Source organism: Barbus barbus, assembly GCF_936440315.1.
Source record: "Barbus barbus genome assembly, chromosome: 40".
Lineage (NCBI taxonomy): Eukaryota > Metazoa > Chordata > Actinopteri > Cypriniformes > Cyprinidae > Barbus > Barbus barbus.
Window position 1 is genome coordinate 18,129,209 of NC_136718.1, and position 15,604 is coordinate 18,144,812.

Consider the following 15,604-nt stretch of genomic DNA (forward strand, 5'->3'; position numbering starts at 1 on the left):
ATGACTGGGCTAACCCATATATACCACATTCAAGAAAATGTTGTTTTTGTTGCTACTGTGAAGATTTGTTGCTATTTGTGCTATTGTGTACATTTGTTTAGGCAAGCACATTCCCTAAGAAATAGGATGCATAGAGAGTCAAGGGTAAAATTAATGCAGATTTGTTTATATAATTAATTTATAGAAATTAATATATAATTTTATATTATAGAATTATAAAATTACAAATAATAATATACAAATAATAAAATAATAATTGAAATAACAATAATAATAATAATATAAAATATGTAAAACTATTAATCTCAAGTATCATTCATATTAAAAAATATATTATTAATCAAAGACAGCAACAGATGTCTGTCATATTTCTTATGTCCTCCTGTACATTTGAAGCAAAATTATTGTACAAATTTATGAACCAAGACCTCTCGTCCAATCCGCTGAGGCAAAGACTCATTTATATGCAAGTGTCAGTGATTTGAACCAATAGGATGTCAGGGGGCGTGGTCAGTCCCTCAGCCGGTTTAATAGGTCTGACTGCTTTTAGCTTACTCGCAGTAGAATGGCGGCCGCTGCCTGCGGTCCTCGCGGCTGTCCGAGGACTAATTCAGCCAAACCACACAAAGAACACCTGCGAAAAAGCCGGGATTCCCGTCGCAGACAAGCAGCACTGTTGTTTCTCACAAATATATCTTTGGACGGAAGACCAGTTTACAACCTAAGCAATGGAATCGCTGGCCCCAGGGAAGCAGAGAGCCGGTGTCTGGATGTCGGAGCCGCGGCGGTGACGGTGACGGGTCTCCCTCTGTCGACAACCAGCAGCTACGGAACATTCACCCAAGTGCCATCCTCCATCAGCGGGGGAGCAGCGACCCCTCTACCGACGACTAACACTTACCCTGCTCCTCTGAGCCCTCCTCCAGCATTCAATCAAGGGAGCTGCGACGTTTTCACGGAGGATGGACGAACAGATCCTTTGTCAGTCCAGGCACCCCCGCTTTCACCGACCTCTGGACCGGTGAATCCGCTTTTAGGATCCTGTAAATCACCCGGTCAGTTCCCGGGATCTAATCCTGTGCCTGATCCCCGCCAAAGGTGAGTTTTGTTTTTGTCATGCAGGCTGGCAAACAATGAAACGCGTTATGACATTTATTCAGTGGCTGGTATAAATGACACCATTCATAACAAATATGGAGTAAATGTGTGATGCAACCTTCTTTTGTAAAGGTGTTATCTGTTATAAGCCATTCTAAATAGTATGTTTATGAAAGCTATATGTTTATTCCCAAATCGTATCAAGGTTTTTATTTTATGGACTGAAGGTTTATGTGGCCTGTTGTTTACATCCGATTATGACTTTTGAAGCAGTGTTACAAACAGTACGTTACAATACGAGAAACAAAACAAAACCAGATCTATAAGAGGAATTACTGACTTCCGTCTGATTGTCTAACTTTCATTTTCATCTTTGAAGAGGCATGAGGCTTGTTTTATAGGCATGAATTTGACTGGAAATATTTCTGCGACATTTTTGATACCTGTTAAGATAGATCGGGGCGGGTTTTGAATCCTGATGCAGTTCTCGTGCAGTGCTTTAAATGAAAAATGTTTGGTAAAATAAAGCCAAAACCATAATGCGTATGCTATGTGTAACTATTTTGTAAAGCTAACTTACATTAGTTTGCATGTCAACGTAGCATGATAATCTATTCTTGGTATATTTTTGACATAAGGAAAATAATCATTTGCAGTTCATTAAGTGAGTCAAATTAATTCAGTAACTCATTTGACTGATTTACTATAAATGTTTGGGAGTCAGACATTCCATGGAATCAGGATCTTAGATATTTACTATAAGTCGTGTATGTTTTTTTTTTCTGAGCCATATGTTTTGTGATTCACTAAAGTGATCTAATTGTAAGAGTCATTCATTAATTAATCGGACTCCTTTGGGCGAAATTAAAAGTCTCGGTGATAAAGTGTGTACTACTGTCTGATGGAACAAAGTTATTAATAAATCATTAAGAGTAACAGAAGTGCTTGGCAGTTATATGCAGTGTAGGCCTAATGAGTGAGCTCTCAGACTTTAAAAGTCATTTGTAACTGTGACAACAGAGACAGTGATTAGGAAAACCCATAGGACAGATGGAAGGTTTGTATGATGATAAGATATCACTGCTGTCAGAGTAGATAATAAAGGGGCTGCTGAGTCAGTCAAAGAAGTATAGCTTAAAGGCCATCAACCAGTCACAACAAGCATTATCTGCCTGTATGTGATGTTACTCATGTGAACCATCTCACTGCAGTACATATGCACATCATTTCCTGTTTGTCTTTTTTGTTGCATGCCTTTCATCTCTCTCCTGTTCTGTTCCTCTCATCCTCTCATCTTTTTATGTAAGGTCTGCTGGTGAACTGATGCTGGACGGGTGACTTTTAAGCCTTATTTATAGTCAAGAGCCAAAAGATTAAGCTTTTGCTTCAATTTAATCCATCACAGTTTTTTCTAAGCTTATACAAATTGAAGCAAGCCACGTGTATTTATCTCTAAATTTGATCTAATTCTTGTTGCAGGACACGTAACCTCTCTGGGTCTCCAGGGCCAAAGGTTTCCAAGAAGGTGCATTTCATCAAGAATATGAGACAGTATGACACTCGAGGGAGCAGGTGAGGGGGGCCTGTATTTGTTTTGATTTTCATTTTGAATAAATAGTCTGTATATGCAAGATCAATTTAGACCAGGGGTCTTTAAGCTTTTTCAAGCTAAGGAGCCTTAGAGCACAAATAAAACAGGCTTTTTGAAAAAGGCTTTTGGAGCCTGACCAATAATAATAACATGCATATACTGTAGTACCATAATCATGTATTTACAATTACATTCTTGCATTACAAAACCAATTTAACTATTACATAATCATTAAGTCAAATGAATACATTACATATTAATTTTAAAACATTTTAATGGAGGACAATGAAACATTTAATTTTTGCTTCTTAAATTAGTATTTTAATTAAATTATTAATTTTAGTTTCAAGTTAATTTAAATCCTTTTTTGTTTTATTTTATTTTGTTGAAATTATTTCAAACAAAAAATTGTTCCTCTGTTGAAGACCCCTGATTTAGGCTGATCCTTCATTAGCACTTTCTATCATTTAACTGAACTTCAGCTTCTTAGATGTAGTTTTTTTTTATTTAAGTTGAATTGGTTGAATGCATTTTTATTTATATTTTCATATAATTTTTCATTTTCAAAAATTATTTTAATAATTGGTTCTCTGTTGAAGACCCCTAATTTAGGCTGATGTTCATTAGCACTTTCTATCAATTTCATTTATTTAGTTGTTTGTTTGTTTGTATAAATAAATATGAATTTCTCTTGTATAACGTATTTATTTTATTTTTAATTTTCAGAAATTATTTTGAAATATAATTGGTCCACTGTTAGGCCAGTTCTTTATTAGCACTTTCTTATCAACAACTTCTATAGAATGGAGGTGTTCAGATAGTCCATACTGGGCTCATGTTAGATAGGGTGAATATAAAAAATAGATGCTGGTGAAGTGGATTCTGGACTGTTTCCTCAGGCAGTAAAGTTTGTTGTTATGTAACTGCAATGTGCTCTCATGCTAAGTGAGACAGGCTCTGTGATTCCTTAGCTAACTTAATAACTGGCATAAGTACTCGCTGAGATAACTCACTTAGGTTCTTACAAAGTTAGGACTTTACACAGACGAAATGGGGGATAGATGTGTCTGTCTACATGAGGAACAACTGGGCTGAATTAAATTAATCTTGAATGGAACCTTATATAGCAATGGCATCTTTTGAAAGTAGAACTGCACCTTGGCAAGAACCATTAAAATGTAATGAAACTCAGTTACGTAAGATAAAAGCTTCCAAAAGTGTTTTCCTCCCTGATTCCTTTTCTTTCTCTGTCTAATTTACTTTCCACTTCTGGTAAAAGTGACATAAACCCATCTGGCTCTTTTGACTTTTGAATCCTATGTAGTTTTCTTTTAATTGCATTATAAAAATTATGACCTATATGCAACCTATGACTTGTATATATTGGTGATGAATTTTACACAGGTTAAGGAAATAAAGACAAACATACAGTACAGGTGTTATTTTCTGATATGATCTGGAATATTATGCTGAATTTTACCCCCTTTTTTCACTGGACGTGCATTACATCATCAATCATGAAATCACACTTTCACTCATATGCACATTCACCCCCAGCCTCATGACATCAGCAGTGATGTAATGTGTACCCTTTGACCTCACTGAGCACATCCTGTGTCACAAGCTGCTGACCTGTTAATTTTGATACTGTTCAGACCTCTTGGAAATGTGATCGGGTTTGTTGTAATTAGATTGGGTCCTGCTGACCAATCTGCTGTGACATAGAAAGCTACATGCTGCTTTAATATTTGGATTTGTGGTTGAAGAATGGATTGACTTTTATTTATTTTTTGACTCCTTTTGTCACCAATGTCATTCCAGGGCTTTAAGATCTCCCATTTGCTTTGTGCTGCATGCTGTTGTGACCCATATGCACTTGTTGTGGTGTAAACATGGCTGGTGTACTGTGATGGTTTGATGTTTAGGTGACTGATGTTGTCTGTTCTGTGTGCACTTGCCATCTGTGTCCTGCAGGGTTGTGCTGATCTGTGCCAAGAGATCCCTGTGTGCTGCTTTCTCTGTATTGCCCTATGGAGAGAGTTATCACATCAGGTACAAAGCCACCACAGTCAGCCAAACAACTCATTTCATATCATGCAAACCCATACATGAGGGATGGACAAATCAGCTGTTCTTATATTCTTTCTTTCTTTTAAGCCTGGTTGATGAAATATGATGATGATTCCATTTGTAAAATAAATGATTAATTTGTAATGGGAAAAAAAATATCTTGAGCGATTTTTCACAAAGCCAGATGGTCAGTGTGGAAATTGCACTGATGTTTTTAAATAAATTATTTAAAACCTTAATACTTTTAAAATAGAGATTTTGATGTAGTCGGAAAATATGATGTAATTTGTAGAACTCAAAACATCATCCCCAGTCCAAAAAGCTTCATTAATTAATTTATTTTGTTTTGCTGCACTTCTCAGTGTGGATTATTTTCTGAATTGAATACATAGGATCAAAGTAATTTGAAGGAAAATCAGCAGCATGTGTGTTAGAGGAGCAAAGCACTTTAATATATTTGAAAAAAGGGTCTGGAAAATTGTCATGAAAAACAAATTTTAATTTTTACATGCTGAAAAAACATTTTAAGTGGACTTTAAGTGGGAAAAAATGAAATAATAAAAATATATGATATGGCTCCATTAATGTAAGATTTAAATGCACATAAATTACATGCAGTGATTAGATTTTGGCTTTGGCAGTCCAGAGATCACAGTGATTTGTCCACCTGTCATACATCCAATCACATATTTTTTTATTTAATTAAAAAAAAATAATAATTTAGTCAATGTGCTTTATCACGTAAAGATGTGCTGCTGTATAATTTTAAGCTTTAATATAATGGTGTACTATATTTACAAATGGACCAGATTATAAGCAGTCTATTGAGGCCTGATGCTGGTATATTAACAGGGTCTTTGCACCAGACAAACAGCAATAAGATATAAAAATATGAGAGAAAATATTTTTATCTCAATATCTGAATAAAACCGATTATTTCAGGGAAGTGTTATTAAATTCTGACTGTTCATATTTTATCAACCGTTTGCAGTGACTCTAAACTAGAAGCTCAGAGACAGAGACACTCTTCTGGTGGTGGAGTTGATATGGTCCCAGGACTGGAAGGAGTGGAGGTGAACCTTGGAAAGGTATTTCTCTAAGAAGATTGAGCAAAGACATGATTATGTGCCTTAGGAACCTTCTTGTTTGTTTATTTGCTGGTGCATTACTATCTGTTTTAAAGCATCATTGTGCAAGGTGCAGTACCGGGTCACTGGGTGTGTGTTTTGCGCAATGTATATGTTTGTTTTTATGCTGATAGCTCTGGAATGTTTTGCGTTGCAGACAGTATCATATGCCCGTTTTCTGCTTCCAACTAATGCCTTGGTCAGGCAGAAGAGCAGCGGCCCACCTGACATCAGTACAGCTCAGATGCCAATATCTCGCAACCGTATTAATGGGCAGAAGAACTTCACCCCTTCACGAATCAACAGCTCAGTTGGACAAGATACTGGTGTGTTACATGGTCAGTTACATACATTATGTACAGTAAAAACAATAATATTGTGAAATATTACAATTTAGTTAAATTACCATTTCAAATAATTTTGTATTTTAAATTGTAATTTATTCCTGTGATGGCAATTACTCCAGTCTTTAGTGTCACACAATTCTTCAGAAATCATTCAAATATGCTGATTTGCTGTTCAAGAACCTTTTTTATTATTATTATTATCAATGTTGAAAACAGTTGTGCTGCTTAATATTTTTGTGGAAACTTTGCATTTTGTTTCAGAATTCTTTGATGAATGGAAAGTTCAATAGGACAGCATTTATTTGAAATGGGCATCTTTTGTAACGTTATTTATGAATGACTTTACTGTCACTTTTGATAAATATAATGCATCCTTGCTGAGCATAGGTATTAATTTCTTTTAAAAACAAACATGTTTAATGTTGTAACTCTTGCTAGGTGTGGACGAGCTATCAGACTATGACCCCAACTTACTCAGTGACCCACAGTGGCCTTGTGGGAAGCACAAGCGAGTCTTAATTTTCGCATCTTACGTGGTAAGCTCCTTGATTGAAAAGTTTTAACCAACAATGTTTCAATAATCTCTTCTAGCATGATGCCAATGAAAAGGCTTTGCAAGGTCATCTGAGTTACACTACAGCGTGATAGCGATTCATAATCCTTGAACCCAGTTTATGACCTATATCAGATCACACCAGCATGTCATATGATAATAACCCTAAGGGCTCAGTATGGTCTAACAGCTACAGGCATGAAGTATGCATCACAGCTGACTAGGCTTTAGCTGTAAAAGTTGAATACTGGCAGCCACAATTGTGTTTTATTAGTCATAAAAACTCATAAATTTTTTTACGACAACTATAAGACTCTCCTTGTCCCCTCCAGACTACGGTTATTGAGTATGTGAAACCATCTGACCTGAAGAAAGACATGAACGAGACATTTAAGGAGAAGTTTCCTCACATAAAGCTGACACTCAGCAAAATCAGAAGGTAAAGTAATTTTTATGTAAAATTAAATGTGAACACAGGAAAGAAATGGTGCATATGAATCTATTTTAATGGGGTCTTTAGCACATAGCACTATCGCAATCACATTTTAGATTTGGTTGAATGAATTACCAATGAATAATCATACAACATGGGCATGTTGTAAATTGATCCTAATTAAGTTTGCAAACTTCTATTTCTCCTCTTTTTAATGTCCACCACAGTTTGAAAAGGGAGATGCGCTCGGTGAGCGAGGAGTGTGGCCTACAGCCGGTTACCATAGCTATGGCTTATGTTTACTTTGAGAAGCTGGTTCTGCAAGGGAGGCTGAACAAGCACAACCGAAAGCTGGTGTCTGCTGCTTGCGTTTTATTAGCTGCCAAGATCAGCAGCGACCTCAAGAAACAAGAGGTCAAGCAACTGATCGATGTAAGTGTCTTTCTGCTTTGGATATTCATTTAATTCAGAGACTTAACCGTTCTTTATAGGTATATGCTTCATGTGTTCTTGGTTAATATGATTTATGCACTGACTTTCTCTCTCTCGCCCTATCTATTTCTTCTCTTTTTCGATCTGCCTGACCCTGAACAGAGATTGGAGGAGCGTTTCCGAATAAATCGCAAGGAGTTGATTTCCCTGGAGTTCACAGTTCTCGTTGCTTTGGAGATGGCACTCTACCTCCCAGACAGCAAGGTCATGCCTCACTATCGCAGACTGGTGCAGCAGGGCTGAAATGGAGAGGGCCCTTAAAGGGATAGTTTACCAAAAAAAATAAAATTCTGTCGTCATTTACTCACCCTGATATTATTTAAAAACCTGTATGACTTAATATCTTTTGCTGTATTTTTCACAGAACAAAGTAAGTCGTACAGGTGTGTTACAGCATGAGGGTGAGAAAATGACAATTTTCATTTTGGGGTGAGCTTTGCCTTTAAGAGATGGCTGTATACAAGAGAGATGACGCTCTTGTCTTATGGCAGGAACCTCTGGAAGGTTATTTGTATTATTTATTGATTAAATTCTAGATCAGTGGAATTTTCTCTCAGCTATGTCCAGTGGTCTTGGCACTCCATCTTCACTTGTTTACATCCTTCATGGAACTGATTTTATAAATCAAACACATTTAGGGAGAGGCTTACTTTAAGCGCTGATCATTTTTATCCATTATTTCTTTCTATTTTTGTAATAGCTTATTAACCACCTTATCAAAGCTTTTTCTTAATGCACCACTTTATTTATGCAATATTTTATTTATGGACCTTAATTTTATTAGAATTCATAATTTATGAATACTGAATATATTTACAATGACTCATCACATAGGTGTTTTTTGTATTTTTTGGGGGGGGGGGTGTATGTGTGGCATTCCGATGCGTATCCAGCCAGGCACTCTATGTTAGAGATGACATTTAACGGGCACATTAATTGTGCTTTTATCTCTCACTCTCCTTTTTTTTTTTTTAGTCATCTAACATTTACTGGCTAGACTGTGGTTTAACAGTGATATGATGTTCTTTGAGGTTTTAGGTAGCTTTGAATGTAAAAACGTCTTTTGAATATGTGAGTGCCATTTTAAACAGTTAATCAAATGTTTAGAGAAACTGAACCATTTACCACTTGTTTTTTCTTATAGGTGCAAGTGTTTTTGAATGTCTTGACTTAAGTCTTATGTTATGATTTTCTCCGTTCCAATACACAGCTGTGACAATTACAGTGATGAAATGTTTAATATTTGGTATCCTACTGTGTCCTGTTCTTCTTATGTGCAACACTGATTGAGCACGTTTCAAACGGTACAGTAGGTTGTATAAATAACCCCACACCTGTATATTAAACTGTTGTGTATTTGGTCACAGGGGAACGCCACCTCCTTGACAGAGTCAGTCTGTTTTGTGCTGTGCAGTGTTGAATATGACCTAACGTTTCTGAATCTTCTTGGTTAGTGTTCATACAATATCGTCTTATCTTTTATCTCTGATATTCTTCTTTGGAAATGTTTATACACCATAGGAATGGCCTGTTTACTTTCAGAACCTGGACAGTATCACAGTGTGCAACATTACCAGAAATATGCAATGTTGTTTTTACATCTGATTTCTATAGCCACATTTGATAATTTTTTTTGACTGAGAAGCAGAAGCACATAGCCACCATCTAGTGGTGGTCTTTTTAACATGCTGGCTCTGTATGGTGCATTTGCTTCTTTCCCTCAGGGATACAGACTGGTCAAAATTTACATTGCTGAGACAAATGATCAACTATGAGAGGGTAATTGAATTGGAGAGAATTGTGGGCTATCAATCGTCACTATTTCTTCAAAGTATAAATCTTCACTGAGCGTTTAAGAATGAAGTGCCTTTACTATTACATTTGTCAATATGGTTCTGCTGCCATACCGTTTTTCACACATCTTGTCTCTTTAATCTATTTGATACAGAGTAATCACACACCTTGACACGTTATGAATGTGACTGTAGATCCGGTTGAAAAACCATGTGACGTGTTGATTGAAATCTCACTGTATGTGAATACATTCACTCCTGTGATACTGTCACGGAAGCTTTGAGGATGTGGAAAGGTACAAGCACTGTGAAGGAATCCTGTGACCTTCTGCATGAGAATACTGTGTTTTATGGTGTCTATGACTTTTTTTCCAAAATATTTTTCCAAAATGTCTATTTTAGCAGTATGTCATAGAATGATGTGAGGACAGTTTGTACTGCTTGATTAAACGCCAACGGGGTTAACACTGAACCAAAAACCACTGTACGTTGGTGTTTATTGGGCGGTGTGAGCTAGGCTTTCGTTTGGACTAAACTGTTCACAGGGTCCTATCTGTTGTGCTGTGTAGATGCTGTCATTTTTTCTATTTGCATTTATATAAAGACATTTTTAATTGTTTCAGTTGCCTGTGGAGTTTTTGTCAATTTATACACACCAAAAAACTACTATTTACCTGTTGATGCAAGTTTATTTATTTGTAAAAGGGTTTTAATAAGAGTATAAGACCTCCTGATTTAAATAGAAATGTGAAATATCTATATTATGGACACAAAGCTAGTCGCACCCCAGTGTCATTAGTAAAGCAAGAAGTAGCAATGTGAGGCCACTCAAACAGAAATGTTAAAAGCACATTAAAGTTGGCATATTCACCTTAATTAACCCTATTTTGTAAAAAAATATTTTTTTAAATGTACATCATAGTACACACGGAAAAAAAAAATCTGTCACTGTTACATTGCGACTGGGACAGGATTAAGTGTTTAAAGGATTAGTTCACCGAAAAAAATTCTCAATTTTACGTTTTATTTTTATGTAGAGAGTTGCCTAATCCAAACTCATGTCCTCCTCATCATCTTTCTTGTCTCCTCCTTCATTCGACTTGCCTTCACCTTCCATGGCCTTGGCAAATGCTTCCACATCTACAAAAAAAAAAAATAGAGCAAAAACAGCCATTATATCCATTATAAGAATGTTCTTTTCTTTCTTGAAAAATAAAAGTTGTTTATTACACGATTTATGTAAATCTAGCCAAAAACAATTGTCTAGATACTTTAGAGTACATCCAATTTTGCCCTTGTAAGGACATTCTCTATAAACCACAGACTTAGAAGGATGTCTGGGAGAGAGGAATGTATATATGTTATGTGAAAGTACAAACAAGTGTTTAAAAATGGAATGAACCAGATCAGTTTGTGTATATTTGAAATATACTGACCTCCTTTATTGGCCGCCTCTACGGCTTCTGCAGGTAATCCAAACTGATTCATCAAAGGCCCCAACTGCCCCGATGCCAGCGCACTGCTGAACATACTCATAGCCTACACAACCCAGAAAGAGTGCTGATGAATATTAGAAGATATATTCTAAAAAATAATCTGGCTCTATGCCAACAAAATTTTCTTGAAATTAATTTACTAAGCGTACACAACTGGAGATGCACCAAAATTTAATCAATCGAAAATAGGAAAAAAAATTGGTTTTGGCCAAAGCATTGACTGAAACCATAACATTTAATTAGCAGTTCTCAGATGATGTGTTTTGACTCTGTCAGTGACTATTAAACATCGGCAGTTAAGGACGCACTTTACCAGACCAAAAATGATGCTAGAGTAGCATTACGTAAATTGTTTTTAGATTAAATATCAAAATCTGATTTGTTACTGAAGAATTATTACAACTGATTTATCACCTGAGAACATAAACAGTTCAATTACCCAGTTAACCAAATTTAATTACCCTTTATTTAACTTTATTTTCATGCTCAGTTTCTGACTACATGAAAACTTTGGGTGTGTTGATAAAAATTTCTCCACATCATGAAATGCAATAGTCAAACCTGCTGAAACTGCGGCGAGGTGAGAGTGTTTTGAAGTTCTTCTGTGCTTTGAAGGAGGGATTCTCCAGATGGGAGGTATGGCAGGAGCCTCTGCTGCACTTCTGCATTAGCGAGAATTGGGGCCATGACCTCAGGAGTCAAAACACTTGCAAGGTCCACTGAACAAAGAAAGTTGACATGTCAGCATATAATCCAAGGTTTTACTTACAGAGAACTAACATCATGATCTCACCTCCCTGTCCTGCTGTAGGCATATTCATTGTAGCTAAAATGCTCTGCAGGTCACTCAGTTGGATGGGCTGAGATGGGCTGGTGGCTCCAGCAGAGAGACCAGGGCCTACAGGTGTGCTGGGGGTGGGTGCGGGTGAGGCTGCAACTGTTGCAGATGGAGTTATGGGTGTGGTTGGAACCTGGGAGGAGCCGAGGCGCGTGGGGGCCGAGGTGGATGATGGAGTGGCGGCAGTGGACTGACTACGAGAGCTAAAGATGGAAGAAGAATATTTCAGTTGTCACTGGATTAGGTACGATCTTCCATATCCAAGCTATTACCGATTGTTACCTGGAAGATGAGCTGCTAGTAGCTGGAACTCCACTTCCAAGCAGGCTGGCCAGACCTGGTCCTGCCAGAGCCCCCAGACCCCCTACAGACCAAACAAATATTCATGATGGCATACAGGGATAGGCGTCAGCGAAGAGATAACCTTGTAAAAATATGTCTGGGTTCATGTACTTTATGTATAATGGCACATATTAATTTTAGATGAAATCTGATCATAAGAAAATACAAGGGATCAAGGTTTTGCAAGTAAGAATGGGCCAGTTAGCTTCTGTTGGTAGACAAATAGCAAAAAATGCATTTTTGGCATAGTTGACATCCATTCAAAAGTAGCTATATTATAATTGGAGTCAACAGCGATGGGCAGTGCTCTGACATGTGCTTTGCTCACATATTGCTTCCTGTCAAGTATCTTCTGTCCTGTGTAATAAAGGCAAAAATGCCCAAAAAAAGTAGAAACAATTATTAGAAAATATTACATCATGAAATATTATATTACTATACAATATAGTAGACTTTTTTAGTAGATTTTCATATCAATTTGTCACACAGCAGTCTTATTTTAGTATTATTATTATTTCAGTTAGTATTATTGTTATGGTATTCATATTTTGAATTAGCTTTTAATTTCACTTTTATTTTTGTTTAAATTTTAATAATTTAATTATGTGCCTTTGTTATTTTATTAGTTTTTGTTGCCTGTTTTTAAATATTTATTTTTATTTCAAATTAAGTTTGAGTAATTTTAGTACTTAAACTTGTTTATTTCAGTTTTCAATTCTAATTGTTTTTCTTAATCTAATCTCTAATATTTCATAATTCAAATTTTTATTTTTTATTTTTAAAGGCTAATATCTAATGTGTCTAATAATATCTAATATTTTTTTATTTTATTTTACTTCAGCTTAATTTCAATTAACAAACACAATTTGAATAGATTTTATTAACAATAACAATACTGTCACAGAGAGAGAAAATAAAGCATCATAATTACTCGCCTAGTCCACCGAGTCCAGTTGGACCTATGAGTTGCATCAGTTGGTTGTGGCTCATATTACCAAGAAGACTCTGAAGGCCACCTTCACCTGGAGAATAATGCTAATGTATCAGTGGTGAGACAGCAATTGAGAATACTGTTGCGAGACCTAATTTTCAACAGAATTGTTTTCCTTTACAACATTCAAGCTTTACACTATTATCAGTACTAAGAACTCAAAGCATGTGTGTGCCAAGTTTATTATAAAAGAAAAATACACACTTCAGCTTTAAAATGAGTGTTTACTTCAAAATACTTCAGAAATATGGGGGTGGTGATGGCGCAGTGGATAAGACACATGCCTTTGGTGTGAGAGACCCGGGTTCGAATCCACTGTGAGACACCAATGTGTCCCTGAGCAAGACACTTAACCCCTAGTTGCTCCAGAGGCGTGCGACCTCTGACATATATAGCAATTGTAAGTCGCTTTGGATAAAAGCGTCAGCTAAATGAATAAATGTAAATGTAAATGTAAATACCTCCAAGAGCAGACAGCTCATGGCTGCTGCCGCCTCCACTCCCCAGAGTGCCAGGTATTGGTGGGTTGTTGAGGTATTCATTCACTTTCCTGCAGTACTCCTCATCTTTATCTGTCTTAGGCTCCTGAAAGGTCAAATAGGGGTGATTGCTGAAGATGTATTTCAGGTCATATTTACAATACATTTTTAATGAGCAATATTAGACGCCAGAAGGCTCTCAGCCTGGCATACCTGCAACCAAAAGAAGAGTCTTTTGGAGCCAGCTTTAAACTTAAGCACAAAAACACGGCCCGTGGTGCACTGATTGACCCTCTTGAACTCACAGTCATCAGGAAAAATGATCAGGTCCTTGTAAAATGAAAATATTACTATTTTTAAGATCAGCATTACAAAGCAATTTGGAATATTCAAAGCTGTTTATATGAGCGTGTACTAACATCCTCCACGCTCCCCGTGGATCTGTCCTTCCAGCAGAAGTGGATGAGCGAATCGTCTGTCTGCTGAATGTACACAAGTCCTTTGCGCTTATCCGGGGTCACGGTGCTGCCCTTTAGGGTCATTTTTCCAGCACGGAACTCTACTAGGTATTTGCTTGATGAGCCCCGGGATCCGGACACCAAGCTAGGGAAGAGAGCTCCAGACGACATCTGTAGCAACAAAGAAAGTTAATTTATCGCAGGGAGGGAAATTACAGCTAAATAATGTATAGAAGTAAAACAATATATTTCAAATTATAATACTGTACTTTTTATTATTTGGCTGCTTGTACAGCATAAACAGTACTATAACAAATGTAAACTATAGTACAGTAGTTTCACAATTTCTTGTAAGGGATAAATTCTGTTTATATATATACACACACACACACACACACACACACACATATATATATACATATATATATGAATGTGAAGGATGTTAAGTGGCTGAATATATATATATATACACACACACAAATATCTATATATATATATATATTCAGCCACTAACATCCTTCACATTCCAAGTGGAGTATATTTAGGCCTCTATTGTTATTAGTTACTACATTTTCAAAGTTACCATTATTGTTACTCGTGTAAAATAGTAATAAATTACTACTAATAATATACTATGCAATTTTTCAGTCTAAAAATCATACAAATGTTTTTTTGCATAATAGTAACGCCTAATACACAAATCCCGACGAATATTGGAATAACTGTTAACAATTAAATATATACTTTAGTCACAATACTGGCATCCTTTAGATTAGCATCCTTTAGAGCATCACTGTCCGAGATGCATCAGTCTGCTGCCTGTTTCAATGTAACAAATGTGCTGGAATGTTATAATATACGGCCATATAACACATTATCATTAATGTGAAGTGAGAATAAAATTAGTTAGCTACTAATCTATGATCAACTGATCCGCGGCTAAACCCGAAGCTAACGCTGCGAGTAACGTTATTGATGAAACCATTTAAAACAAAAAAGGTCCATGCTTTTAAACACTGGGTTCTATATTACACATCTACAAATGCAGTACTGACGAATATGTGTTGTGATTGTGGTATATGACAAACATAAAACTTACATTTCTCTCTCTTTCTAGTCAAATACTAAGATTTCTTTCACTTTTCTGATGTCGACCAACCTCTATTAGCAGAAGGGGCGGGGCGTACGTTCGATTGGTGGAGGATTCTTCATCCTTTGCTCTGATTGGTGGTTGCACATGTCAATATCCCCAGACAAATAACGCTGAATTATGCAGCTATGAGTTGTTTATCAAAGACTGGGGTGATAAGTGAAACCTTTTAGAGGTGTGTACGTTTTCACCACTGTAAAACATTTGAGATCGAATTACTTGCTCTTTGCTGGGCAAATACGCTACTTCTCTGGCTTGTTCTATCTTGCATGAACAATTCAATAATTATAATATTAGTTATGACTACTGTTATGACTATGACTCATCTTATAATTATACTCCTAAA

The 15,604-nt window shown here is 36.4% G+C and overlaps 2 protein-coding genes across 5 annotated transcripts; one reads left to right on the plus strand and one right to left on the minus strand.

The window, feature by feature from the left end:
* Window positions 1-563: 563 nt before the first annotated feature.
* Window positions 564-10,123, plus strand: LOC306859156 (CDK5 and ABL1 enzyme substrate 2-like). Of its 2 annotated transcripts, none has more exons than XM_079400047.1 (9): window positions 564-1,098; window positions 2,578-2,670; window positions 4,664-4,741; window positions 5,751-5,847; window positions 6,044-6,224; window positions 6,672-6,769; window positions 7,119-7,225; window positions 7,447-7,651; window positions 7,814-10,123. In XM_079400047.1, the coding sequence occupies exons 1-9, from the start codon at window positions 566-568 to the stop codon at window positions 7,952-7,954; spliced, it is 1,533 nt and encodes a 510-aa protein (XP_079256173.1). In that variant the 5' UTR covers window positions 564-565; the 3' UTR covers window positions 7,955-10,123. The 2 variants fall into 2 exon arrangements, with proteins under 2 accessions (XP_079256173.1, XP_079256174.1); XM_079400048.1 differs by having other exon boundaries at window positions 6,044-6,212; window positions 7,814-8,644.
* Window positions 10,001-15,289, minus strand: LOC306859157 (proteasomal ubiquitin receptor ADRM1-like). Of its 3 annotated transcripts, XM_079400050.1 has the most exons (11): window positions 15,208-15,286; window positions 14,853-14,927; window positions 14,070-14,279; window positions 13,864-13,980; window positions 13,633-13,756; window positions 13,116-13,202; window positions 12,121-12,202; window positions 11,794-12,041; window positions 11,562-11,719; window positions 10,941-11,043; window positions 10,001-10,644 (listed from the first exon to the last, which is right to left on the minus strand). In XM_079400050.1, the coding sequence occupies exons 3-11, from the start codon at window positions 14,277-14,279 to the stop codon at window positions 10,550-10,552; spliced, it is 1,224 nt and encodes a 407-aa protein (XP_079256176.1). In that variant the 5' UTR covers window positions 14,853-14,927; window positions 15,208-15,286; the 3' UTR covers window positions 10,001-10,549. The 3 variants fall into 3 exon arrangements, with proteins under 3 accessions (XP_079256176.1, XP_079256175.1, XP_079256177.1); XM_079400049.1 differs by lacking the exon at window positions 14,853-14,927 and having other exon boundaries at window positions 15,208-15,289; XM_079400051.1 differs by lacking the exons at window positions 13,864-13,980; window positions 14,853-14,927 and having other exon boundaries at window positions 15,208-15,277.
* Window positions 15,290-15,604: the final 315 nt, after the last annotated feature.

Coding starts and splice junctions, on each gene's coding strand:
- LOC306859157 (XM_079400049.1), bottom strand. CDS start 14,279: ATGTCGTCTGGAGCTCTCTTCCCTAGCTTGGTGTCCGGATCCCGGGGC. Junction 13,981..14,069: donor CCACGGGGAGCGTGGAGGAT/GTTAGTACACGC, acceptor TCATTTTACAAG/GACCTGATCATTTTTCCTGA. Junction 13,757..13,863: donor GACTCTTCTTTTGGTTGCAG/GTATGCCAGGCT, acceptor TTGACCTTTCAG/GAGCCTAAGACAGATAAAGA.
- LOC306859156 (XM_079400047.1), top strand. CDS start 566: ATGGCGGCCGCTGCCTGCGGTCCTCGCGGCTGTCCGAGGACTAATTCA. Junction 1,099..2,577: donor GTGCCTGATCCCCGCCAAAG/GTGAGTTTTGTT, acceptor TTCTTGTTGCAG/GACACGTAACCTCTCTGGGT. Junction 4,742..5,750: donor GGAGAGAGTTATCACATCAG/GTACAAAGCCAC, acceptor AACCGTTTGCAG/TGACTCTAAACTAGAAGCTC.